The sequence below is a fragment of the Miniopterus schreibersii genome, assembly GCF_964146895.1.
Source record: "Miniopterus schreibersii genome assembly, chromosome: 11".
In the NCBI taxonomy this organism is placed as follows: Eukaryota; Metazoa; Chordata; class Mammalia; order Chiroptera; family Miniopteridae; genus Miniopterus; species Miniopterus schreibersii.
The window spans coordinates 41,403,243-41,430,918 of NC_138111.1; the positions used below are offsets into that span (position 1 = coordinate 41,403,243).

The following is a 27,676-nucleotide window of genomic DNA, read 5'->3' on the forward strand; positions in this document are numbered from 1 at the left end:
GCAAAACAACTTTGCTTCTGAGGGAAATTAGTTATTTCTGATTTCAAGACTCTGAAGTACTTGAAAAGAATCTCTTAGGATGTGCTTCTAGGCAGATATGACAAGACCTGCCCCAATTAATGATCACCAACCAAAGCCGGGGCCTGTCAACGCCTAAAAGCACAAGACCACTGTTCTTCCTGGCTTTCAAAAGGGAGACATGCATGTCCTAGCAAGGTTACCAATGAGCACAAAATATGCCCAAGTTACCCCTGTGAAAAATTGGTATTTATACTTATTTTTCCTGTTTTGTATGTGATTACAGCAAGTTCTACCTGTCTTGTGTCAGAATGCCTTTAGGGATAAGTATGGTTGAACATGATTCTCTGTAATAAAGAAAACCCACAAAGCCTAAAATGCCAGCATATTTCTCATCAAAGTAAAAATGTTATTGCTTGAGGAATTCACTTGGAATGACTGGGTAAGAAACGCCCCTAGCATTCTCATTTGACTTGGGTTTTGAAATCCTGCTGCTCTCTCCTCGGTTATGATAGGGCATTGCTTTGTTGTTTTTACACAGTAATAACATGTTTTTATTTCATTACTCATCTCATTAGGGTTGAACTGGACCCTCATGTCAAGGACTGTATTCAGACCTATATTCGGGAGTGGCTAATTTTGAACCAGAAGTAAGTTTGGTTTTTTTTCCTCTTTACATATGTATTTATTTAGCCTTTTATTGTTTTTTATTAATGGATTTCTTTAAAGAGCAGATTTAGATTTACAGAAAAATTGGGTAAAAAGTACTGAGAATTTTCATATATTCCCTGGCTCTCACCTCCCGATCAATTCCCCTGTTATTAGTTTCTTGGGTTTAAAACTTTTTTTTTAACTTTTTTGCACATGTCTCTGAGTGACTGTGAATATTGATTTGGGGGTTACAAATAAATTTTAGTAGTAGGCAAATTTGCAAATACGAAATTCATGAATGAGGGTCAATAGTATCTTGTATCGCTCCCCTGCCAGAACACCCTCTCAGGCCCCCTACAGCCTACTAAATCAGATACAAACTCCACCTGCTTGCCTTTCAAGAGCTTTCTTGATCTAGTTTCATTCTGTCTATTAAAATGTATTTCCCTTAAGTCCTGGAGTCATTTCATTCCTCTGTGCCTGCCTCCTCTTCCTCACTATTCCACCTCTGCCACCTTGCACTTCTTGTTTCCCCTCCGGGCACGCTCTCCCTTCCCTCACCTATCTACCAAATCCTTCCTATGGATTCAAGGTCAGATAAAATCTCTTTTACTTTTTGTAGCTGTATCTGACAGATTTGTCCTTTCTTGGATGGATCTTAAGTGTGGTACATTTCTTACAATTGATTAGCCAGTATTGATACATTAATAATAACTAAATCCATAGCTTATATTATGGCTCATTTCTTTTGTCTTGTTTATTCTACGGTGTCGACAAATATATGACATCTATCTGCCATTAGAGAGTCATACAGAAGTTTCACTGCCCTGAAAACCCCCTGTGCTCCACTTAGTCATCCCCCCTTAGCAACCACGTATCTTTTTACTGTCTTCATAGTTTTGCCTTGTTCCTCCATGCCTTTTTGTGCCTTGATAGCTCATTTCTGTTTTTGCTGACTAATACTGCACTACATGGATTTACGACAGTTTATCTATCCACCTACTGAAGGAGAAAGTTGCATTTCAAACACAAAGAAGAGACTCTTTCTGTTTTGTTACCATTCTGATGAATTCCTGGGGTGGAGAGGGGGTGGGATAAATGAATTGAAACTCGGCCTGAGATTCAAAGGAAACATTTAAATTTGTGAGCGAGAAACAAATTATTGCTAGCGTCCTAGTCAAAAAGGCTGTTCTCTCCTGGGTTAATCAAATGTTTTATGACACTCTCCTGAGCTTTTTTCTCCATGCCACTGACCAGGACAGTACCCTCTCCTGAGAAACATCTACACACTAAAACTCTCAAGCTGTATGTGTGTGTTGTGTTAGGGAGGTGGCTGGGGAGTGTCTGCAGATAGGGGGGATGCCTTCGTAGAGAAACATCAGAGACTCTGTGACAATAGTCCTTTTGTATCTGCAGTTTTGCTTTCTGCAGTTTCAGTTACCAGCAGAGAGACACTCGTCCAAAAATATTAAATGGGAAATCCCAGAAATAAACAATTCTTAAGTTTTAAATTGCTCACCATTTTGAGTAGCTTGATGAAGTCTCAAAATGTCCTGCTCCGCCCCCGGGGGACATGAATCATCCATTGTCCAGGTCTCTGTGCTGTATATGCTCCCGCTCTTTAGTCACTTAGTAGCTGCCACCTTGGTTATCAGATCAACTGGTGGTAATGCTTGTGTTCAGGTCACCCAAGGCTCCATCACACTGCCTGTGTCATTCACCCCCCTTCACCCCCTCACGTGGGCATTGGCATCACCTCACATCATCACAAGAAGGGTGAGAACAATACAGTAAGATGAGAGGGAGAGAGCACATTCACAGAACTTTTACTACAGTGTATTGTTATACCTGTTCTATTTTTTTATTAGTTATTGTTAATGTCTAAGTGTGCCTAATTTAGAAATTAAACTTTATCATAAATATGTATGTATAGGGAAGGACATACATAGGGTTTGGTACTATCTGTGGTTTTGGTCACCCAGGGGCGTCTTGGAAAGTATGTCCCTCGGATAAAGGGAGACTACTGTAATTTAAAGTTCTGATATCTTCACATTGCCTATACCCCAGTAAAAATTACTGCTTTATGGGATAAGTGATGAAAGACTTTTGGGGACTGGGTTTTATCCTGTTCCTGGAAGTGTGCCATTGAATTTGTGCTGATGTTTTTTGGAGTAATGACAGTATGCATAATATTTTCAATAGCTGAAAAGAGAAAGCTTGGCTTGTATAAAGTAATTAAGAGAAAGTTAGATGCTAATCCGTCATTTGTTGCAATGCAAATGGAAAACCAAGTTTGCCAGGCAGTCAAATAAGATTATGCTTTCCTGGTAATAAATGAAAGATTTCAGGGCAAGTTGTCCTCAAGCTTTTATAAGTTATAATTAGAGATACTTTACAATATTAAGGTTCTGAAAAAATTCAGAGAAGGACAGTAAATGGAAAGCCCCATTGGGGTTTTTTTGCTCTTTGGGACACTGCACTTTTTCATTCCTTCTCATTTCATTCATGAAGTTGAGTTTCATAGCAGTTCCCATTGGAATATTTTTCTCTATCTTGCACAAACTTAAAAGAAAAAAGGACTCTTTTTAGAGAATTGATTGTGAGAATTTTAGAGAATACTGCATAGGGAAATAAAAGGAGAGAAAAAATTACTCAGTTTCACTATAGACAGATAATCATCATTAACACTTGATTTAGAGCCTTTGAATCATGTTTCTTTGTATATATATTTGTATAAAAACTAAATCAGATTATAATACTATTTGGTAGTATGTTTTTTCAGTCTTTACAGTAAGTTGTAAATATCTCTCTTTGCTATTTAATATTCTTCCTCAACACAATTTTAATGGTTACATAATATATTTACACCAAAATTTATTTAACCAATTTTACCACTTAGTTGATTCCCTTTTTTTCAGTGTTATACCCCAATACAGCAACATCTTTGTGCACATCTATGATTTTTTTCCTTTCAAATAAACTGTAAGAGAAATTTCTGTGTCTAAGAGTATGCACAAATTTAAGGATTTGAAAATATTAGAAAGATTATTAACAATATATGCATGAGTCCTTAAAAAGATTGGATGTTATCTTTAATAAATTTCTAATTTGATTATATAAAGGCTGCCTTTAATTTTAATTTTATTTATTAGACTGGGCCTCTTTTTGCCATATATTTGTTGGCCATTTGGAATTTTTCCTTGGTGCTCTGCCTGTTCATTCAATGTGTGCCTCTCTATTAATGTATTTGTCTGGTCTTGTTTATCTTTAGGATTTTTGTCTGTCCTATATAACAAATTCCTTACCAGTATGCTCTTTGTCTTTTGAAATTGTTTATAGTTTTTTAACATTCAGAATTATTTATGTAATAAAATCTATATTGACAATTTTCCTTATGATTTCTATTTTTGCTCTTATGCTTAAAATTTCATTAACAAACCTAATATTATTTACTAAGAATTTTTGATTGAAATGTTAATCCACACAATTTGCCACTTTGTTGCTTTTGTTTCCTTATGTGTCTCCTTTTGTTTTTATCTCTTCTGTAGGAACAATGGTTATCTATATACTTATTCTGTACTAGTTTTCTGCATTTTTAAAATAAAACAAAGCAATATCTATTTTAACCTTATATTTGACAACATACTAGGGATGGGATTGCCATTGACCTTGTTATCTGCACTTGTGTAACGGACCATTTCCTTTCCCAGAAATTAGTGAATGGACAGGTAGAAGTGTGCAACATGAAATGCACTGTCAGTTCCTGGCAGGTTCTAACTAGTGTTTTCCTGAGCAAGCACCTTTTTCTGTCCCACTATTTGATTCTTTGGAACTGTGAATCTGATGCACTGAACAGGAAAGCTACAGTTTCCAGCACACAGTCCTCCCGGGGATCACTCTGCCCCTGTGTGCATACTATTTTATTTGTGGGGAGTATCCAATACACTATTGCCAGACACCTTTCATCTCCCAACCCTATATCCATTTCAGCTCAGTTGGTTTCTGAGTTGTTTCTGTGTGGTTTCAGAATGATAGCGGAAAGACCAGGACAAGGAAGGTGGCTGTCTGGTTGTGGTGCATATGAGTGAAAGCAGGTGGAGCCTTTGAGTGGCTTCATAGGTAACCTGCTGCCGGGGAGAAGGAGAATTCAGATCTCTGGCTAGTATAGACACTGACTGTTCAGGGGCTGGCAGGAAGGAATTTCTAGCTCCATCTGATCCACAGAGATTTTGTCCAGATTTAGGCATTAAGTTATGTGTAAGTTTTGGTGAGTTCCATTTTTTCTGTGTTTTATAGGTTGGCTGGGAAGTTGGAGGAGAGTGCAATAGGGGTTGCTGTTCAGTTGATAATTAGTGATTGATTAGCTCTCCTAAGAATTTATTATTTTATGTGGCAAATAATGCATGCTTGTTTTGAAATAAATAAAGTAATATAGAAATGTATTAAGTAAAAGCAAGTCTCTTGTCTCATACTCATTGCTCATTGCTCCTTGCTCTTCCCCTCAACCCACTCTTAACTGCACAGAGGTTGCTGGGTAGCCCTCCAGATCTTCTTTTCACGCCCTTACAAATACATAATAACATTTATATTTTTACACAAATATGTATGTATGTAAATATGTGTGTGTATATGTATATGTGTACACACACATTAGCAGACATTTAATTCTGTCTGAAACATCCACAGAAACATTTGGTCCACACCGAAAGGTCCTTAAAATATGAAATTTTGTCCTGGATATTTGGTCTCTTACCTAAACATTCATGGAGACATTTGGTCCACGCTGACCGCATGTACCATTACTAACTAGGCTACCAAGGCAAAAAGGGTTATTAATGGCGACACAACAAAATAATTGGACCAATAAAACATGACAGCATTTTTTAAAATATGTCTTTATTGATTTCAGAGAGAGGAAGGGAGACGGGGAGAGAGAGAAACATCGATGATGAGAGAGTCATTGATCGGCTGCCTCCTGCACACACCCCACTGGGGATCGAGCCTGAAACCCAGGCATGTGCCTTGACCGGGAATCGAACCTCAATCTCCTGGGTCCTAGGGCGATGTTCAACCACTGAGCCACGCTGGCTGGGCGATGATAGCATTTTTTATGTAGGAATCCTGTAAACCAAAAGTAGAAGTAAATGTTATAGGGTCTTAGAACCCAGGGACGTTTTCTAAGCATGGATATTTGGGACCAGACCAAATATCTAGGACCTTTTGATGTGGACCAAATGTCTCCATGGGTGCTTTGGATCAGGACCAAATGCCCTGCAAGAATATATATTTCTCTTCAATAATATCTTTGATGTCTTTCTATTTCAGATATCTATTTCTTTCTTTTAAAAATGCTGCCTCGTATTCCAAGGTTGAAGAAATGTATCATAAGTTATCAACACTTTCTTTGTTGACGGACATTGCAGTTGTTTCCATTTTTACAGTTATAGATAATACCACAATGAACATCTATGCACATTTTCCCCTACACATGTGTATGAATATTTCTGAAAGTAGAAATGGAACCAGTGCACATGATCCATTCTGATAAGTACTGCCAAATTTTTCTCCAGAAAAGTTGTGCTGATTCACTCTATTACCGACTAGGAGATGGAATTGCCCTTCCCCCCAAATCCTTGCCAATTCTGGATATTATTGATTAAAGTAAAACATAAATTTTTCCAATCTCATTCTAGTTATCATTTTCTACTGGGAGCTCATGTACCTATTTTCTAAATATCGTTTGCTATCACTAAATTTTCTTCCCTTATCTGTTTTAAAACCCCAGTTAAATATATATTTACCATACAACCTGAAGTCCAACTCTTAGGTATTTACCTGAGTGATATAAAAACCTATGTTCACATAAAAAGTCCTCTGTAAATATTTATGCTGTTTTATTTGTAATTGTCAACAACTAGAAACAACCCAAATTGTACTCAATTGAGTAATGGATAAACAAACCTTGGTACATCCATACAATTGAATGCTATGCAGCAGTAAAATGGTACAAATTACTGACTTAAGCAATGACATGGATGAATCTCAGATGCATTATGCTAATGGTGGTTTCTCTGGAGCAAGAGTTAATGAATTCAAGTCACCACTTACTAGCTGTGTGACCCGAAGCAAATTATTTCTTTGTGCCTCAATCTCCTCGTTAGGAAATAGACATTATAATAGTACCTACCTCATAAAGTTTTGTTGTATGCAATAAATAAAATAGCATGTAAAGCACTTAGAAGATTTTTGGCATATGTCAATAATTCAATAAATATTAGTTACTATTTATGATATTTATTAAATAGCATTACAGAATAAGATTCCATTGATCTTTCCCAATTGACAGATTATTTAGATTAAACCAATTAGTAAGATCTTAAATGCAAAGGAAAAAAGCAAGGGACAACCCAGTGTTGTTGAAGATTAATTTAATGGTCCAGGGTAGATGTCACATCATAGGCACTATAATTTATATATTCATGGAATAAAGTGGAATAAAGCTAAGATTTGAAAATCACAAGATGTATATGTTAGGGCTTATCTAGTTCCAATTCAACTCACCTAAAATATTTCTTTCAAGTGAAATAAGATTTTCTGAAGATTTCAGAAACAGCACTTACATTAGCATTCCAAAGGACTGAACCAAAAACTCTATCCCATATATTTTAATGCACCACAGGGGGTAAAAAAACTACCTTCCTCTAGAGGACCATACTTAATGAAGCCCTTTCGCTTTCTATGGATATATCTTTGTCATCCATAACCATGCAGTGAAACACTGATTTAGTTAGCGCTTTTAGTCCTCAATTATCTCCTTGCTGATATTACATTTCTCTATAATATCTGGGGTTAGTCTTTTATGTCCTTGCTATCTGTGATAATGGCTTTGAATCCCACTTAGGGGGGCCAGGGGAGTGGAGTAATGGCCACTTCTGTTCCCTCCCACTCTAATAATTCCATAGAGCATTTGCCACTCAAGTTCTATAATTGAGACTCTTAAATCAGACAAATAGTACTGCCCATGAAGGGTAGAGGGAAGTCTCAGACTTTCTTTTTAACTTCATAGAGAAAGATTAAACTATACAGAAACATAAAATACATGATCTCTTTTGGGGGTAAATATATTTTTTTCTACTTGAAATGTTTGTGTTTCTTACACTGGAAGATGCCTTGAATGAGTTCCACTCTATCTTTCGTGCATATAGCACAAAGTTTGGTGTCCTTGCTCTTTAAAAAAAAAAAAGTGTTTTTCTCTCCATGACTTTTGAAAATGATCATTGATCTAATGACTAGAAGGGTGCTCTGGTTACTTGTTTATCCCGTCTTACTTTCATATATTTTGATAATTCTGTGTGGATTGATGTTTGCTGGCATCCTTTGGGTGACATTAAATACCTTAAGCATTAAAGTGATTAACTGAAGCATGTGTTTGATGTATTGGTGGAAAGTCGAACTCTTAAGTAATTTAACTTGTTTGCATGCTATTTATTCTTGGTGTATTATCCAGAGGGACAGTGAAACATTTCATGAGTGTTATGAGCAGCATCATAAAAGTCCTTATACTTTGCCTTTCATCTTGGGTGATTAAGGTAGTTTGGGAGGAAGGTCATGCTCAAGGGGAGCTGGGATATCAAGGAATGGGGTATCATCTGTTTTATTATACCATATTTTACTCCCAGTGAACTGGTAAACAATTAAAATTCAAACACATCAGTGCATATAATTCAGTTACTCCCTAAACATCATAAAAATGTCTCCCTGATCAATAATTGCTTATTATGACATGCATTTGCTGTGCAGGCTCTCAAGGTGTTTAGCTATATGTTTTCTAAACGTATGGAAAGCAAGCCAGGCTTGTCAGCCGACGCAGCTACAAAGAGCAATCCAGCTGTGGATGTCACTGGGTCAGCCTTGACCCGTTCTGTGCGGACTCCCTATCCCCACAAAGCCACACCCACTAAAGCCCAATTCCAAGGCCAGGGCTTTTCAAAGCCTCCCCTGACCTGGGAAGTGTCATTACTCCCTTCTTTGAATTTTCAAAGCATGTTGTTTGTTCTTCTCTTAGAAGCTGTTGCATACTCTGCATTATGTTCTAGTTACTTGTCCCCTGCTAAATATGTGATCTTTGTCACTGAACTGTCACAGCACTGAGAACCGGGACTTCTTTAGAGCTAGGATTCTTGTGTCTTCCAGTCTGCAGCTTCTTTCGTGCCTTATTCTCAGGAGCTACATTAACAAACATTTGTTGAATGGATGGATGAATGAATGAAACTTTCGCAAGCAAATGTCCGTATCATGTTGCTCTTGAGAAGCAATAGGTTGTGTTCATTTCACGAGGACAGTCTTTCCACCACTTGGCCTACTTCCCCATCTCATCTACAATTAGGTTCAACAGGAACATGGTTTTATTTGGCTCCGTTGCCCGGGCTGGGGCAATGAGGCTGGGACTCTGGTGGCCAGTGGCGTGCAGCCAGCAGTCTCACTACCTACCCGGTGGTGGTGGCTGCCTTCTGTGGCTGGCAGTTCTGAAATGAGTCATCCGTTCATTCTCGCCAACCCTCATCCTCTCCCCCCCAGCTGGCTTCACCCTCACTGCCACAAGGGAGCTTCGCAACTTTCTGAGATTTTAAATGAGGAAATAAATGCCAAATGTAGAATGGGGAAGGGAAAAAGTTTGCTCTGGTTTCGAACACACAGCTACAGAATACATTAGTCTTAATGCTCTCCATACCAAAATCCTGAGGGCTGACATATACATAGGATTAGAGAGAGTGTGTGTGTGTGTGTGTGTGTGTGTGTAGTGAAATGAACTTTTAACACTTTCTGTAACTCATTGTTTTAAATGCTCACTGGTCAGTGTCTTTGGGGTCCATGTGAAGAACTCCAGAAAACATTCTAACAATACCAAGGACAAAAAAAAAGAGAAAGAAAGCTTCTGTTTGCATAAAATAGCAAAAACGCAATTGCCAAATAAATTTCATTTTCCCCAGATTCAAGCATATTTTGTGAAGAAAATTTGATTTGAATTTTCTTACATATAGTGTCTGAGCTATCATAAAAATCTTAAAACTGGGGGAGATATCCTAGAATTCATGTTATGTGCATGCCTTACCTTATGAAGCAATAGAGGCACCGAAAGGAGTGACTTGAGGATGACAGAGGCAGGCACAGTCTGTCATTGTGTGAGTCCGTGTCTGTGTGTGTTTGTGTGTGTTGTACACTTGTAAGTAAACACTCTTAGAAATGGTGCATTTTATGAGATAAGAGACAAAGCTAAAACAAATACAGTTCTGGTTACCACAGCTTAACCTAAGGACTTAGACTATGCTGCTTCCTGGATTTTATTCCTGTGGCCTACGCAGGTTTCCTTGTGCAGAGGCATGTGACTGAACCTTGACATCAATTCCCTTGCAGTGTACAAGTCCTAAGGAAGGTGAAAGGCAAATACTAAAGTGTGAAATTTTAATTTTAATTCACTGTTTGCTTTCCATCTTAGAATGAATTAATATTAGTTAATTCCTTCAGGAATGTTTCCCCTTAAAACTGGCTTTTTCAGGAAAAGTGGTCACTGATTCAGCATGTTGTCACTTAGGGTAATATAATCAGGATACAACTTAAAAGTTGCCTACTTTTGCCACTATTTTGAGTTGGGTGGCTTTTCCCCCAGGACATTAAGATCACATGGTGCTGTTTCTTTGAATCCTTAGGGAGGAAAAAGTCTAATGCTTAACCATCCAGCACAGACACACACACATGTTGCTGCCTAAATTTATATTGGCAAGAATAACTTTTAAGAAGCTAACATGTTTATGAAATCACATGGGCGACTCTCTCTCTCTCTCTCTCTCTCTCAGGATCTGTGTTAGAAAATAGAAACTAAATATTATAATATAAAATAAAATTTGTCCACATGTGTATCTACTCTTTTTTTACCACTACATCTGCACACTTCGAGCTACTGGAACCAAAAAATAAAAATCATTTCCTTAAATATTTCAAATAGTTTTTACTTCTGAGGAATTGCTTGAAAGCGTTCTCCAAAATACTTTTTGTTAATTGATGAGTTTGAGCAGTATGATTAACATTTTAAAATGTACTGATTCTGTTGGTGTTTCAGAATCTCAAACCAGCCGTTACACTAGATATCCCTCTTGCAATCCTTTCTAAACGCTCAGCCTTATTTCCTGATTCAGAGCACACCTTTTTCGTTTCCTTATTTTGTTTCAGTTCCCCACTTTGGCCTGTTGCTCACCCAGCCCCATCAGGGCAGGTCCGGTCAGGGCAACGCAAGCGGCCTGGAGGCATGGACGACGGGTGGCCGTTTACCATAAACCTTGACTTGAACTAGTCACCCAGCCCACCATGGCTCCCTTTTAGGATACTTCTTGTCTCCTTCTACTCAACACAAGTTGCTCATCTTTAGAGCATAATAAAATCCAACGAGAGTCCTATTCCCCATTCTCCCTGCAAACCACACAGGGGCGTCTCATTTTTTCTTCAATTAACCCAGTGAACTGAAACTTACGGGATCCTTGTTCCGCATGTGCCGCTGTGCGTAACCCAACTTCGCCTTCCCAAAGAGTTATAAACTCTGCATCTGGGCCCCTGCTGGCGGCTCCTCCATCTGCTTTCTCTGTCTGCGTCTGATCTGCCTGATGAATCCTGACTCGGTTCGCGTGCCTCTCCCGCCCGCGCGGTGGTTTTTCTAACGGGGCCATCAGACGACTCAGGTGCGTGTCCTTGCTGTTGACTTTGCAGCATGTTTTCCAGGAAGCATTTGAGTCATGAAAATGGGGAATACACACACTGGTTTCTATAGTTATTGTTTGACAGTTTATACCTGTTGCTTTTCTCTTTATGAAATTATGGTCTAATCTCTTTCCCCTGGGATAGTCCTAGACATTATATTTTAAACCCCTTCCATAGCTACACATTTTTTAAAAAATCCATTTTAATGGAGTGGAGATGGGGAATGCTAGCCAAGATTTTCAGTATGTAAATAATTTCTATTTTTCACAGTCATGTCCTGCCTCTTTTATTCATTATTAAGAACATTGATGTGGAGTTTAAATGTTTTCCTCTATTTGTATCTTCGAACGACCTCTGTCCAGCTGCTTACACTAGGGTCATAGTTTAGCTTCAGCTTGGATCCAAATGCCCCAAGGCTGAAATGACCACACCTCTGAAGTGGCATTTTCCCAGGCCATTGCTGCCTTTAATAGTGAGCCAGCCAGGAGGCAAGTTTGTATCTCATTACAAGAGAGCCTTGTATTAGGCCTGGTGCATAATTAGATTGAGGAATTACAATTGGTCCTCTCTTTGCAAGACCTTTCAGCACCAAGTCTGTGCTTAACCATTACTTTTATTTTTAATCTAATGATTTTGCCTCTCTCTCTCCCTTTCTCTCCCCCCACCCACCCCCATAACGACAACAATAAAGACACCAAGGAAGTTCAGAGGTTTGCGGTTTTAAAAAGACTGGATCCCGAAAAGATTTCCACAAGACGCTTCAGAAACAGACGTTTGAGTCAGAGACATTGGAGTACAGTGAACCCAGAGCTCAGGTATTTCCTATCAACAAACACGGTTACCAGGTTACTGGCTGTTCTGCCTGTGGCATGCTGTCGGGTTTTATTAACTCATAAAAAGGCTAAATTCATAGAATATTGGAGTAGGAGGAACTCTACCACCTGAGTCAGTGATTTTTTTTTCAGACTTGTTTGTAGCCACAGACATGGTGTTCAAGCGAAAACCCAGAAGCTCAGTAATTAAAATAGATAAAAGTGCAGGGACTCTAATGGCTGGGAGAGGCCATTGGGCCCCAGTCCTACAACAGTACTGCAGATACTCAGAGGTGCCCCTGAGGCAGACTGCAGAGTGATTAAAAGCTCCACACCGAGGCAGACTGTCTGGGGTCTCCGTGATTCTACCACACATGGAACTCTGCAACCTCAGGCAGGATAACTAAACTCTCTGGGCTTCAGTTTCCTCCCTGGAAAATAAGAGTGATGATAGTAACTATCGCATGAAGTTGTTTGAGTATTAAATGAGTTATATGTGTAAAGCATTTAGAACCATGTCTCTTCTCACACTTTAGTGCCCAGTAAATGTCGGCTACTGTTATTGTTGTTATTATTACTATTATCATTATTACAGAGTAGAGTTTAAAAGTCGGCTCTGTACACCTGTGTTTATAGCAGCAGCATTCACAATAGTCAAAAGGTGGAAACAACCATGTATCCATGGACAGATAAGTGGATAAACACATGTGGCATACACATGCAATGAAATATTATTCAGTCTTAAAAAAGAGGTGTATTCTGACACATACTATAACATGCATGAACCTTGAAGCTATTATGCTAAGTGAAATAAGCCCGTCACAAAAAGAACAGATACTGTATAATGTCCCGTATATGAGGTACCTAGAGTAGGCGAATTCATAGAAACAAAGTAGCATGGTAGTTGCCAGGGGCCGGGAGATGGAGAAATGGGAAGTTATTGCTTAATGGGTATAGTGCTTCAGTTTTGCAAGATGAAAAGTGTTCTGTAGGCTGGTTGCACAATAATGTGAATGTACTTAACACTACTGAGCTGAACACTAAAAAAAAGGGTTAAATGGCAAATTTGTCATGTATATTTTACCACAATTAAAAAAAAATTTTTAAAACCAGAGCTCTAGTCCAACATGCTTGTTTTATAATTAAGAGAAATAAATCAATTTGCATAGGACTTCTTAAACCAGTATAGTTTTTAGGTTTCGGGTACTCTCATAACCCAGGCATCTCACCATGCTGAATATTACTAGAGGGTTTTAAAATAATACCTACCTATTCTTCTAACAACACAGTCTCTACAGTCATGCCTACTACCTAATCTGAGCTCTACAGAGGAATCAGCCATCAATTCCAGTGCTGAATCTGATGGGCTTCCCGAGGCCTAGTGTATCTGTGTGCTGTACTCTATGGGAGATGTAAGGGACTTTTGCATTGGTAATTTTGACTAAATTCAGTTTTCACCATACATGATGACCAAGTAAATTGTTTTTTGTATCAGTCAGACAGAAACCACACTAGGTATTTCCACAGAAGAAATTTAACATAGAGAATTGCTTAAACTGGTTTTGGAGGACTGAGAGAACCAAAAAGGAACAATGAAGTCATGTGGAAATCATAACTGCAAGAAAAAGCACACCACCACCACCCTGGGGCTGGGGTGTAGGGCAGTGGCTCCCAAACTGTAGCTTCTTCAGAATCCCCCAAAGGGCATGTTTAACCCCAGAGTTTCTGACTCACTATGTCTGGAGTGAGGCTTGATAATTTGCATTTCTAATTAGCATTTCCCAGGAGGTGCTGATGCTGCTGGTCCCATGTGTGAGAACCAGGGGTCTAATGGGAAGAGCTTGGAGGTCAGAACCTAGAAGCTCAGAAGAGGGGCCTTAGAGCTAGGACTCAAATCTCTGAGGAGGGGGTGTGACCTAGCCAGTGGTAGTATTTCAGGAATTCTGAGGAAAGACCTCATAGAGGCCAGAAGCCTAGATTCAGACCTCCTAGGAGGAGGAATTGCCCAGCTAGTTCTGGTACCTCCAAGGAGGTAAGATGAGCATAGTCTGGAGGTGCCCAAAGAAGCAAAGGCTAGAACAGCTGCCACTACCATGGCGAGAGGAACTGTAAGCAAAGAGGAAGGGGCCAGTCTCTTCTCCCAGCTCCAGCCATCCAGGATCCCTGTAGCGCCCCCTATTGGCACAACTTAAAAGGAGCAGCAGGCAAAGCAGAAATGTGATTTGCTAAACGCAGACCTAGCATCGTAGATTGCATGAAAGGATGAATTTGGAGCTGAGAGGCAATAGGTGAGTGACCAGCACACCCATAAAGCACACTCATTCCTCCAGCAGACTAACAGAGCACTCAATGAAGTCATTGTCTGGGTTTCAGAAACAAGTTATACAAAAATTATGTTTTTAAGTATTAGACTAATACCATGGTGAGATACTCAGACCGTGAAACAACCAGCAACTTCTTCCCTTTCATTCTCATTCTTACGTACCTTATTAAGGGGAGTGGTGAGGCCAGATGTCCTAATTTACGTAAGTTAAATACATATATGATGTGACTTCATGGTACCCATATATTTCATAAAATTAGGTCATATTATAGATAATATTGTATAACTTTCTTTTTCCTTGTTAACAACATAATATACTGTGATAATCTTTTCTTTTGCAATGAATGTATGTTCTTTCCTTTTTAATGGCTGCATAACATTCCATTGTCTGAAAGTACTAAAATCTCTTAATGCTTCCTCTTTTAGGGAGCATTTAGATTGTCTCTATCATTTAGTTACTACAAGCAGTGTTTCAGAGATGCTCTTGTCTTTATATCCACATATATATACACACACATACATATGTGAATATATATATACATACATATATGTGTGTGTATATATATCCTTTTGAAGAAATTGAAAATCCACTTCATTTCCCCAAAGCTTTTATAAATTTTAAAACAAAAGTATTAATAATTAAAGTGTTATTACTGATTATTGCTAGCACATTCATTTTAGGTAAAATTTATAATCTAGTAAAGTAGCATTTTTAGGAGGCAGATAGATGTCACAAAAAGCATATTTTATAGAGAAATTGTATAAATCCATTTAGTAGAACTTTAGGGTAACATTCTACCATCAACTTTATAGATATTTATAATAGGTCCATCTACATTCTTATGACATAGTATTGATTATGGTTACATGTTCCTTGCCAACTCTGGTTAAGTACACAACTCCCAATTTCCGTGACATTTCTAATGGAATAAAGCACTTGCTTGCGATTGATTTAAGAGATTTTTCAAACACACTGCAGCTAAAAGTGGATACTTCTTTTTTTTTTTTCTGGTGCTTATTCCTGTAACTGTTACTAAAGTCCTGCAGGAAAGTGTTCCCATGCCCATACTCTGTCTCCAGAAACATAGATTCAGCTTTGGAGTTTAGATAAAGTTTAATTTGGAAAGCTCCTCACAGATCATCTTATTTTCCAGTTTCAAAAACCAAGTTCTGGAGCTGAGATTAGGATGAGATCCCTCTATTCCCCAGGCCAGTCACCTTTCTGTTACAGTCTGTTCTGCTTGAACATGAGACACAAGTGTGGCTCATAAGAGGCTTGGCTCCCAGTCTCCGGAAAAAGACACACCAAACACTAATTTATCCACATCTGATGAATAATTACCTGTTTCCAGGTGGGAAGAAGAGATTTAATTTTAGGATGCTCAGGCCAGGAAGCTAAGATGTGATTCTTGTCAAACCCCCAGTTGGTTCAGAAATTCCTTGAGGCCTGATTCTACAATCGCACATTGGAGCAATCTTAAGACATCCCAGATTGTTAATTCTCCTTTTAGATCTGCAATCCCTCTCACAAAGATGTGTCTTTTCTCACAGGCAGGTCCCCGCCACTTAAATGTGCTGTGTGATGTGTCCGGGAAAGGCCCCCTCACCGCTTGTGACTTCAACCTGCGCAGCCTGCAGCCCGACCAGCGGCTGGAGAACCTCCTGCAGCATGTGAGTGCCGAGGACTTCGAGAAGCAGAATGAAGAGGCCCGGAGGACCAACCGGCAGGCCGAGCTCTTTGCCCTTTACCCCTCGGTGGACGAGGTGGGTGCGACCATCTCTGTGCTGGAGAATTTCAGTGGGGACGTGGACAGGCTCCGGGAAAATGTTATTGTCCATTGTTATTGTATAGCAGCGTCGGGATGCTTCATCGTATGATTTCTGAGGCTGTTTATTTTACTAAAGCAGGCCTGTGTAATAGCAGAGCCAATTATTGATCACTTACACAAGTGAGACTGCAATAATAACTAGGATTTTCATAACACGTTACGGAACACTTTCACTGATGTTATCTCATTTAATCTTCAGAACATTCGGAGGGTTCGCATGCAGTAATCCCACTCAGCTAGTAAACCATTCAGTGACATGGGGGTATGTCTTATAGTTCATCCATCAAGACGTATTACTTAAACCTGGATGTTCTTTAATGCTTAAGTTTTTTTCTTTTTTAATCTTTGAAAGCATTCCAGCCTAAAATATCACAGCCATGCTCCCAGTGCATAGAGCGTTAGGATCTTGGTTTTTCCTTTCTCTGTATATTGGACCTGGACCAGAACAGCTTGCTAATTTAGGCTTTGCCTGTGGTCACTTGCATTCCTCTTCCTGCCGATTCCATGGTGGAGGTGCCAATACATAATAAGGTGACCCAGAGTGGGCACCAGAAGAGAGAGGACAATTAAGGGTGAGGAGAATACTTCCACTGAGATATCAACTCATTGAAGTTTCCCTCAATGGATTAAATGGAGACTGTCCAGTCTGGATGGCTTAAGAATGAATCGTAGACTGTTTTGGAGGAACTTCGTTTTATGGTCTTTGAACAGTGATGAAACTCAGTTGAGATTGAAAGTTATAATCTAGCAGAGGTCCTCATGGGACCTTTATTGAGTGGGAAGGAACTCTTTGTAATTAGCGTACCAGTTATTTGTAAATTGGTATGTCTAAAATGCTTGAGCACCCCTATACCAGTCCTTTAATACATTGTAGTTGGACACACAGAAATGGCATTTGTACTTGTAATTTGTACTTGCTTCAGAGAAAGTCCTGTGGAAAATAAGGTAAATTTCTGGCCTACCATGAAATAATTACAAATGCAGATTTTTTGATAACACATTAATGAAATTATTTTATACTATCATTAATTTATTTTCTAGTGAGGAAAGTTAGAAGAGAGGTGAGCTATTACATCCAAGTTATGACGGAGTCTACAGGAGAGATATAAGTAGGACTCAGCCACCAAGTTAGAAGAGGGGAGTTCTTTCCCTGGTTCACTGAGTCTGTAAAAGGTATCATCCTATGTGTTGAACCCTAAGAAAGTTGCCACTATACTCCAAATCTTTAAAGACTTTGCATTTTGGTTGCCAGTGACAGAACCCAACTAAAACCAATTCAGAAAAAAATGGAGGGACTTCCTGGCTCACATAATGAAATTGCAGGTAGGCAGATGTAGAGTTGGCCTCGGAATCCATTGGGCCAACTGATGGAAGCATGTCCTCTCTCATTATATTTCTCTCTCACTATCTTATTTTCTCTCTCTCTCCCTCTCTCACACACACACACCTCCCAGGAAGATGAAAACAAGTGTCCCCTAAAACTTTACATTTCCTCTTCTGCTTCTTTGGGAATTCATTCCTATTTCAGATAACTGTAAAGGCTCAAGAAATTCATACAGCTTAGAAGAAACTTAGGAAATACATTAATATATAGACCTTGTTTGAATCCCGATTTTAAAAACTAACTGTAAGAAACATTAAGATAGTTGGGGAAATTTGGAACTGATTACATACTTAGTGAAAACAAGAATTTTCTGTTAATTTTTTAAGAGTCATAATGGTACTACAGTTGTGTGTTTTGAAAAGTCCTTATCTTTTAGAGAGTTGTGCTGAAATATTTATAGATGAGATTATATGATGTTTGGGGCCTTGCTTCTAAGTAATCCTATATTGAGTAAGGGGAGGTAGTAAGTGGAAGTATAGATTAAACCAAGTTGCCCATGAGTTGAAATTGTTGAAGCTAGGCGATGGGTAAAAGTGGTTCATTATAGTCTTCTCTCTACTTGTGTATGTTTACAATTTCCCGAATGAAAAGCTTTAAAAAGTAGATTGAATCCAGGCCAAATGTAGTCTTAGAAACCGGTGTCTTTATGTTGAGGTTATTTTCCAATAAGGGGACCTTCCCTCTCAGATGTGTCTGTTCTGATCACCCTAAAAGTTCCAGCTTGCTCTGAGGGAGTTTTGCCCAGTGTAAGCATCGGAACAGTGCCCTCTCTGGAACAAACTCAGCAGCTCCCCCCTGCAAGAATGCCAGCTGGTAAATTCAGCCCCGAGCCTTGAAGGAGAACAGAGGTTAGAGTGGATATGAGTTTACCACTTCGACTATCCCACCAAACTGGGTACAGATTTGCCAAGAAGGTGACGTTACTGCTATTTGTAACAATGCTATGGTTGCTGTGGGGTATTTGGTAGGAAGCTCTCATTCAGCCCAGCAAAATAGAATTAGATATGACTCTATTTTAGGCCCTTGTGAGCTGCAGAGCACTGACCAGTGTTTGGATAGCCTACAGCAAGAGCAGGAATTAAAGTTTTCAGGGACTTGCACTGTTTATCTTTGCCTATGTGAATATAATTACGATACTACAATAGTTTAGGTTGGAATGCTTCAAGTTACAATAAGGATTTGGTATTTCTCTTTAAGTCTTGAGTCCCAGTGTGGCAAGATACAGGTATATCTCTCAATTTGTCATTACTAAGCCTTTCTATATGTAGAACTTTAACAAGTTTTAGCTGGACATATTTTTATAGAACCTATAAATTCAACCCCAAATCTCTATCATCTGTTTATGAAAACAGTGAACCGAAGAAGATGCTGTATTATAGTATTGATGGTTTACAGCCTTAAGTGAACTAACTATTCTGACTCATATCTCAAGTGTGAAACACACATAGTTACTAGTAATGTTGTTGGCAGGAGAAATATTCTGAATGTGTAATCAGAGCAGCCAAAAAACCCCCAAAAAACCAACAATAGGTATAAGATTTTGCAGTACCATCTGGTGGATGTTACTAAGTCATATCCATGTTCACATTTCCTTCCTTCCTCCCTCAGTCTCTTTGTCTTAAATGCTTGGCTTTCTGAAGGGAGAAAATGTTTGCTGTAAATGCTGACTTCGAAGCTTGGGGGCTGGATAACAAACTCTCTTATAAACGTCAATGTTGTTCTGCTGTTGGAAATGAAGTAAATGCCCATTGAATTGAGCAGTGGATGGCAGCCTTCCCTTCCCTGGATTAACTCCAACTGGAACTCCTCTAATGGAAATTCACTAACAATTTCTTTGCCATGTGATTAATAACAGGAGGATGCTGTGGAAATACGTCCGGTGCCAGAATGTCCTAAGGAACATCTGGGCAACAGAATATTGGTCAAGTTGCTGACCCTGAAGTAAGTATCGGCAATGGGTAACTACACTGAGGTTTATATTGCCTTTTAGATACAAACTGTGTCTTTAACATCAGCACTTGAATCAGGGAGGATCTCCCAACACATTGAACAGTGGGCAGCTGTGAGGTAGTGGAAAGAGCAGAGTTTGGAGTCAGCTGGATCTGAATTCTATTTCTACCAAGCCTTTGACAGTCTTTCTTCTGCAGTAGAGACGGCAAACACTAAGGTTAGGCATGTAAGGAAATTGAGTGGAATGCCTACATTAAGAAAAACAGCCGTGAAAGCCAATGGTGTGCTGGGGTCAGCTTTGACTAACTCGTGACAGTGGATCGTGCACATCTCTTCCCAACTCTTCATTCAGTGAAGTCACATTGGTGATTTGATATTAGCCTTGGTGGAAGTATTTATAACATTGAAACCAGAAAATGCTACAAATTAGAACCTTTTGTTTTTTTCAAAGACTTGTTTTTTAAACATTTACCAGCATACCACTGTTGAAACAATGATAAATGTAACTAAAACCCAGTCTCAGTGCCAGGGGTCAATCGAGAGTAGTGGGGACTGTTTTAAAGGGGGCGCCCACTACCACCTAGGACCAGCTCTTGTCATCCAAGTAAACAGGTCAATTTTTGTCAATTGTCTGATTTTTTCCCCCCAAAAGAAGCTAGAAATCCAGGTTTTTCTGCATAATTTTCTGACTTCTTAAGATTTTCTCATTTCCTTTTTAAATACCACACAATTCAAACAATGCGGGCCTGCAATCTAGGTTCATCTTGTGGGCCAATTATTTGCTACATCTACTTTAAAGCAATTGTCTCCAAGTTATTTAATTGTTTACTTTTATAGTAAAAAAATAAGTTACATGTCCTCTATATATGTGTATTAACTTTGTACTTGCATATTAAAATATTATCTACATTATAAAACATAAAGGCTGAACTAAATAATTTAAAATAAATTATAGTATTATAGCATTTTCTTTCTGCTCCCCAGTGGATTGTCTTGCAAACCCCCTGGCGTGCTTGTGCACCTCTCTTTCCTCTTTGCAGGCTGCTACTTTAGAGAAGTGGTTCTTTTACTTCTTCAAATCACAGACCCTTTTGAAAATATTAAGTTGTAAATGCTCTACCAAGGCAAAAGTACATGAGCACATCACTTTTTATACTCTATCCGAGTCTCTTGAAATCAGTTCATGGACCCCTTAAACAGCACCTGGTTTGCAATTAGGGCATCTGGACACCGAATTCCAGGCTTTGTTTCAACCTGAGAACTTCTCTGGGATTTTGAGTCCTTTCTCGTAAATGAAGCTATTAGACCAGATAGTCTCAAAGTTCCCACCTCTCATAAACTTCTAACTCTAATGCGTAGCCTCCCCAGTTCCTGTCCTCAGAACACAAGCAGCATGACTGCTCACCCAGCTGTGGGTGCTCTCTTGATATTGTAGCCCCCGCACCCTACACCCCGGACAAGTCTACCAGTAGGTGGAGAGGGGCAGTTAGGACCTTTGGTCTGCACACAGAGATGAGCAGCCAGTGAGCTGGCTCTGTATCGGTAAGGCCCTGGCACGGCCTTGCCTGTGTCTAGCCCTGGCAAGCCTACTGGAGGAGGCAGCATCCTCGTCTTTCAGCAGGAGGGCTGAGTGGAAGTGGCTGTTCCGTTCCCCTCTGCATCATTCAGGAAGTCCACCCTATTGTCTGCGGCACTTGCCCACCCCCACAGGATGCACTTTGCGATACAGTAAATATGCCCTTTAGGACTGGAGGAGTTCTCTCCTACGGTGCTTATCACCACGCCGTCCAGAACTTTTCAGTAAATGGCAGCTGTTCTCACAGGTGGGAAAACATGGCCACTAAGACGTGCATTATTTAAAAAACAACAACAACAAATTGAGTCACTTGGATTTCGCTTGATGAGAATTGTGAAGTAGAGTTGCTAGCGACCCCCACCCCTGCCCAACTGCCAAAGTAGAAACTAAATTGCATTGAGCTGTTTGTTCAGTGCACTTGGTCTGCTCAAGTATCTTAAATAGTATCCATACCAACACTACAAGAGAGACGGACTGAAGAGATAGTCCTAGGTATAACTGCTTTGAATCAACTGGGTTTTTTAAAAAAGGAGGAAATTCTTGTAAGTAAACCTAGAATGTTAAAATATGAACAGTAAAAATTTAATAATGTTAAAGACACATGTTTCCCCATTGATATGCTGAATGCTGTTTCTACTACTATAGATTTTATCAGCTAGGGAATTTATTTTAAGTTATTGAGATCTGTAACTTTCTGTTTTGCCTTTGAGAAATACATATCTAAAGCCTTGAGGATACAGAAAGAATTAGGCGAGTGCCAATTCTGTACATGTGTGTAGCAGCAAGAAAAAGAGAGGATATTTTTTCTATTTTTGCATTTGAAATGGGGAAATTGTTTAATTTAAAATATAATACTATCTTATACAAAGTAACCTCAACTCAGAGGAGTCCTTTTAGTGGTGAAACTTTCATGTGTATTAAATTTACCCAAAGAGCTTGTTTTACATGAAGATTTGGGGAGACTTCCTACCACCATGTCCCCCAAGAGATGCTGGTTCAATAGATTTCAGGTGGGACCAAGAAACCTGCATTTTGACAAACTCTGAATTTGCTTCTGCTAGTTTCTGGGAACCACACTTGGAGAAACACTGGTAGAAAGAACTCAGGTTCTGTGATCAGAAAGGACTGGGCTCAAAACCTGAGTGTGCCAATTCCTAACCTCGTGGTCTTTGGCAAATTACTTAAGCTCTCTGAACCTCAAAAATGGGGAGAATATCTGCATCACACTATTGTCATGAAGCCTCAAGGAACTGATGTGTGTAGAGCACTCACCACAGCACAATTGCAAGTGTTTGACAAGTATTCATTCCCTCCTCCTTTCTCTGAACCATAGAGAGCTTAACACTCAGTACCTACCTAAGTAGATTACAGGAATATTCAGACCTTTGCGTATCAGGGAATACACAGTTCTAACAAGATCAACATGCCAGGCAATAGGTGGTGAGCCTAGGCACAAATATTCTTCTAAAAAAGTTATCTCTTAAGGCAAAGCTATCTAAATGATGAGGCCATCCTCTCTCACATGCCTTGAAACAAAAGTTGGCCTAATTTGTGTGCCTTCTGCAATAATGTTGGTTCAGGGCCTGATACCAGTGCTCTCAGCTGGCAGTGTCCAAGGTCATGGTTTGTTAACCTGAGAAACTTGGAAGGTGCACAGATGTGCACATCTGTGTTCCATGTGCATATTGTAACACGTGGCAGGACTGTGCTTTAGGGATGCATTTTCTTCAAACCCACCATTTTTCAAAGGGAGTGGGCAATTAAGGCCAATATGAGGGCTCTTCTTTCCAGCTGTCTCTGGGTCCACACACCTCAGTGTTTATGAGTAGTGCTCAGTCCCCTCGCCCTACCTCAACTCAGCAAATCCCTTGGCAATGGAGTTAGTAAGAGCCAGTCACCCACATCATAACCCAATCTTCCTCTGCTGGTCCCACTATAAATGGAAGGAAAAGCAACTAAACTTTTCTTTTTTACTGTCTGAAAAGCCCCATTCCTTAGAATTGAATGATAGGGATTTCTATCCAAGCTGTAAAACGTAAACTGAAAATAAGGCCTTTTACCTAAGACCTCTGAAAACACAGAAGCTACAGGTAAGGAGCGCCATGCTGGATCAGACCAAGGTCCATTCCGCCCACTTTCTCTTGCAGTGCCACCAATAAGCACTCTTTGGGAAAACATACCGCCCACCATGATCTCAAATGATTAGGAATGTTCCATGACCCTTCCATATTTCTCCATTAATATCCCATGTGATTCTCATATGCACGGAGTTATCAAACTATTTCTGGAAACTGCTTACATTTTTAACCAGTTTATATATTCAGGCACTTTCAGAAAATTCAAAATTATCTCAGTTACCACCATACCGATATTTCTCTCTTGTTCTCACAGGTTTGAGATTGAAATTGAGCCTCTGTTTGCCAGCATTGCCCTGTATGATGTTAAAGAAAGGAAAAAGGTAAGAAAACAAAAAATAACCCACCCCTGAGGGCACACATTGTTGATGAGTCCTTGGGTTCACATTTTTAAATCTCACTTCTATTCAGCAAAAACACATCAGATTTGAAAGCAAATGACCTTTGATGCACCCGTTTCTATTGCCTTTGCAGTTTTTGATGGAATGACCTGGGAATGTTAGTCATATGTTTTCTTTGAAGAACCTTTAAGGGAACATCTGCTGGAGGTTGGCCAGAGAATGGTTAGAGGCCTGTTGGGATAAGAGAAAAATTATGTAGCAGTGTAGGGAGCTACACATAAAACAAGGCAATTTAAATACATTTTTAGCAAGCTCAGATATGCATATAGTGTTTCCTCATCTGGGGAGTTTTTTGCATTGTGAAGTAGTCTCATCACGAATGGAAGGTATATTATGCAGTAAAAGTCTAAATTTGCCACAGGGTGAAGACCTCACCAACTGTAAGGTGCTATTCATTGAAAATAATTCAAGGACCTAAGACTTCTCCATTGATGTTTTACTGTTTAGTTATTTTGTAACTTCTAGAGGAAGACAGAAATAGCAAAACCAGAGTAAGTCGTTCTGCCCTTCTTTACCCATAACTATTCTCTACCTAAGGAAATGTGTATCTCTTGAATTAATATTAATAACCACTGAGATTTGTATTAGTTAGGGTAGGATAACTGCTAATACCAAGAGACCCCAAATTCCCTAGTTTAAGGCAGTAGTTTTTGGGGGTTTTTTTAATTGGTTTCAGAGAGAGAGGAAGGGAGAGGGAAAGAGAGATAGAAACATCAGTGATGAGAGTCATTGATCAGCTGCCTCCTGCACACCCCCTGCTGGGGATCGAGCCTGAAACCCAGGCATATGTCCTGACTAGGAATCAAACCACCATCTCCTGGATCATATAGGTCGACGCTCAACTGCTGAGCCACGCCGGCCGGGCAAGGCAATAGTTCTTACACTTGACTACACATCAGAACCACCTGGAGAGCTTGTTTAAAACGCAGTTGCTAGTCCCCCCTTCAGAGTTTCTGATTCAGTGGGTCTGGGTGGGGCCTGAAAAATGTGCATTTCGAACAGGTTACCAAGTGATGCTGAAGCTGCTGTTCAGGGGACCATATTTTGAGAACCACGGGCTTACAGAAGTCTCTGGCTTTGTTTCCTAACAATCCAGGGTCGGGGTGCTGGTCGGCAGTGGGCTGACTCCTCAGTCATTCAGGAACCCAAGCTGGCAGTGGCTCCTCCGTCCTTAGTATGTGCTCTCCCAGAGTCACTTTTGTCACTGCCATTGCAGATCCTTAAAAGGGGGGAAGATGGGAGAGAGCAGCCTACATGTTTGACACATCACTTATGCTCACAGTTCACTCCTGACCGCAAGGGAGGATGGTGAGTGTCGTCCTTGCCTGGGCAGCCGGTTCTCAGCTATCGCTCTGTTAGTGGTGAAGGGGAGACCCAAACACGCAGTGGCTCGTAAACAGCACGACACTGGTGAGCCAAAGAGCACTCATCATGCCATGCTCTTGCTCAGAATCTTGAATGGATCCTCACTACCTGCAACAGTAAACGCAAACTCTTTGGCCCGGCCAGAGTGGCTCAGTTGGTCGAGTGTTGTCCTGTACACCGAAAGGTTGCTGGTTCGATTCCCGGTCAGGACACATGCTTGGGTTGTGGGTTTGATCCCCCGTCGGGGAGCATACAGAAAGCAGCCAGTCAATGTTTCTCTCTCACATCAGTGTTTCTCTCTCTTTCTCCCTTCTAACCATGTCCTCAGGTGAGGGTTAAAATAATAATAATAATAAATAAAACAATTTAAATAAATACTCTTCCGCTTCCATGCCTGGCTTTCTTCAGTCCGGCTCTCGTTTCTTCTCTTTCCCTCTGTGGCCTGCCTGTGCAGAATCAAGCGGCACTAATCTCTGTTAACTGAATTTGCTCCAGGTTTCCCGGCCTCTGAGGTGGTTCTGTGCTGGACCCTCTCCCTGGTACCCGGCCGCCCTGCAGCTCTGCCTCACAGAATCTTCCAAGGCCCGTCTGTCTCACTCCAGTAGAAGCATTCTGATCACCCCCACTGATGGGCTCTCTCACCCTGTGACTTCCACAGCGCTCTTTTGTGTGAATGTGGTCACTTACAGTTTGCTCTTCCTGTAGTAACTCACATATTTGACTTATCCCTCCTTTTTTAATGTAAACTAATTGAGGGCAGAGTCAGTGTCCTGCTCTTCTTTAGTGCCGTGCAGAGCACATCACTGATATTCGGGAATTATTGGTAGGTTAATAAAAATGTAAATGTTTCAAGGAACATCCCTCGAATGACTCCAAAGTACCCAGAGAATGTGAAAATGTATTTATCAGATTTCCCAACAGCCACTAGTCATGAACCATGGCTACGATCACATTTATCCCTCTGGAGAAATTTCTCTGTGGTTTTTCACTCTTTTTTAACATGTTTGGACCATGAGAACAGCAGGCCTAACTTGTTTTCCGTTTTGCTGCTCATTTACAGATCTCAGAAAATTTTCACTGTGACCTGAACTCTGACCAGTTCAAAGGATTTCTGCGTGCTCACACGCCGTCTGTTGCTCCATCAAGTCAGGCAAAATCTGCGGTCTTCTCAGTCACCTATCCGTCCTCAGACATCTACCTAGTAGTCAAGGTAGTTAAACGCACCCTGATTTGCTCACTGTGATGTTCCCATTTTTGCACTATACCCAGTGCATGTGTCGGGTAAAAGAGGTGTCAGACGTGTCTCTACATCTTCTGAGAGACTCACTTTGTTTCCTTCTCAACGTATCCCTTTTCTTTTACAAGTAAATTCTGTGTTGAATACTTACTTGAACAGCGGTGGGTTTGGGAGCCGTACAGTCGTAGTTTTGAATCCAGGCTTTGCAACCTGGTTGTTACATGACTTTTGGGGCAATTGCCTAACCTTTCTGAGACTTAGTTTGCTCATCTATAAATTGAGGATAACACCACCCTCAGTGGGTAGTTGTGATTACAGAATAAAGCCTGGCACATTATAGACAGCCTTCTTCCTAACCAAGGAAAGCACCCTCGCTGTCCAGCTCCAGGAGGCTGCTATCTCAGATGGAGTGTCCTAATGATGTCCATGTTTTTCTAGAGCCCATAGTTAAATGACTGTAAGTCCAGGCTCTGATAATTTAAGGTATGGGCTGTATTTTCTAAGTTCCAGTCTCCCTTTTTATCACTATCTCACAGACTATGTCCAGCAAGAATAAAAAGTCTCTGGGGAAATTATATGTAGAAGGACTTTTCATTCGAGGCTGTACTCTCTGCTGATGTAAGAAAATCAGAGACTTTCTCTACATACCAAAATGACTGCTTAGAAATTAACAACAAACATTGAGTATTTTACCTACCTTAAGTGAAATAATTTGTTTCATTGACTCTTTACCCCAAAATTGTAAAAAAAAATTTAAAAATAAAAAATCAGGTGATTTGATTTCATGTACACCCAGAGTTCCAGGTCTGATGTCCGTAACCTCATGAGTCCCCCATGATGCCATGGGAGTAGCATAAAGATTTCAGAGAATTTAGGTGACTTGGAAGTCACTTAACAAGTGACATATGTCTTTCCAGTCTAGCTTCCTTTCCTCCATGTCACAAAACTCTGGAAGGCTACTATAGCTTGAAGGAAAGTTATTTAAGCTAATGGAAGCTATAGTTAAAATTCTGTTGCTAAAAAGACATATCTCTTGCTGTCAAACTTTAGTGTGTATCCTTTATCTTGCAATATTACTTCTACATACAGGAAAATTAGCTTAAAGCCCACTCTAGAAACCCTGTAGTTAAATTCAAAATTCTCTCTCAGCCTGGGAAACCAACACTAGTTCTATAGAGCCAAATTTTACTTCAAACTCCACTTCTCAGTGGATGACTCTATTTTGATTAATCCATAGTAGTGTGCT

At 40.0% G+C, this 27,676-nt stretch overlaps 1 protein-coding gene across 1 annotated transcript in view; it reads left to right on the forward strand.

Moving 5' to 3' along the window:
- The window catches only part of DOCK8 (dedicator of cytokinesis 8), a 182,978-nt gene that overhangs the window by 55,616 nt on the left and 99,686 nt on the right, over positions 1–27,676 (forward strand). The window contains exons 4-9 of the mRNA XM_081152481.1: positions 597–668; positions 12,110–12,233; positions 16,105–16,317; positions 19,622–19,707; positions 23,684–23,750; positions 26,254–26,403. Of these exons, the coding sequence (XP_081008607.1) occupies positions 597–668; positions 12,110–12,233; positions 16,105–16,317; positions 19,622–19,707; positions 23,684–23,750; positions 26,254–26,403 (712 nt within the window). The remainder of the gene's footprint in view (positions 1–596; positions 669–12,109; positions 12,234–16,104; positions 16,318–19,621; positions 19,708–23,683; positions 23,751–26,253; positions 26,404–27,676) is intronic.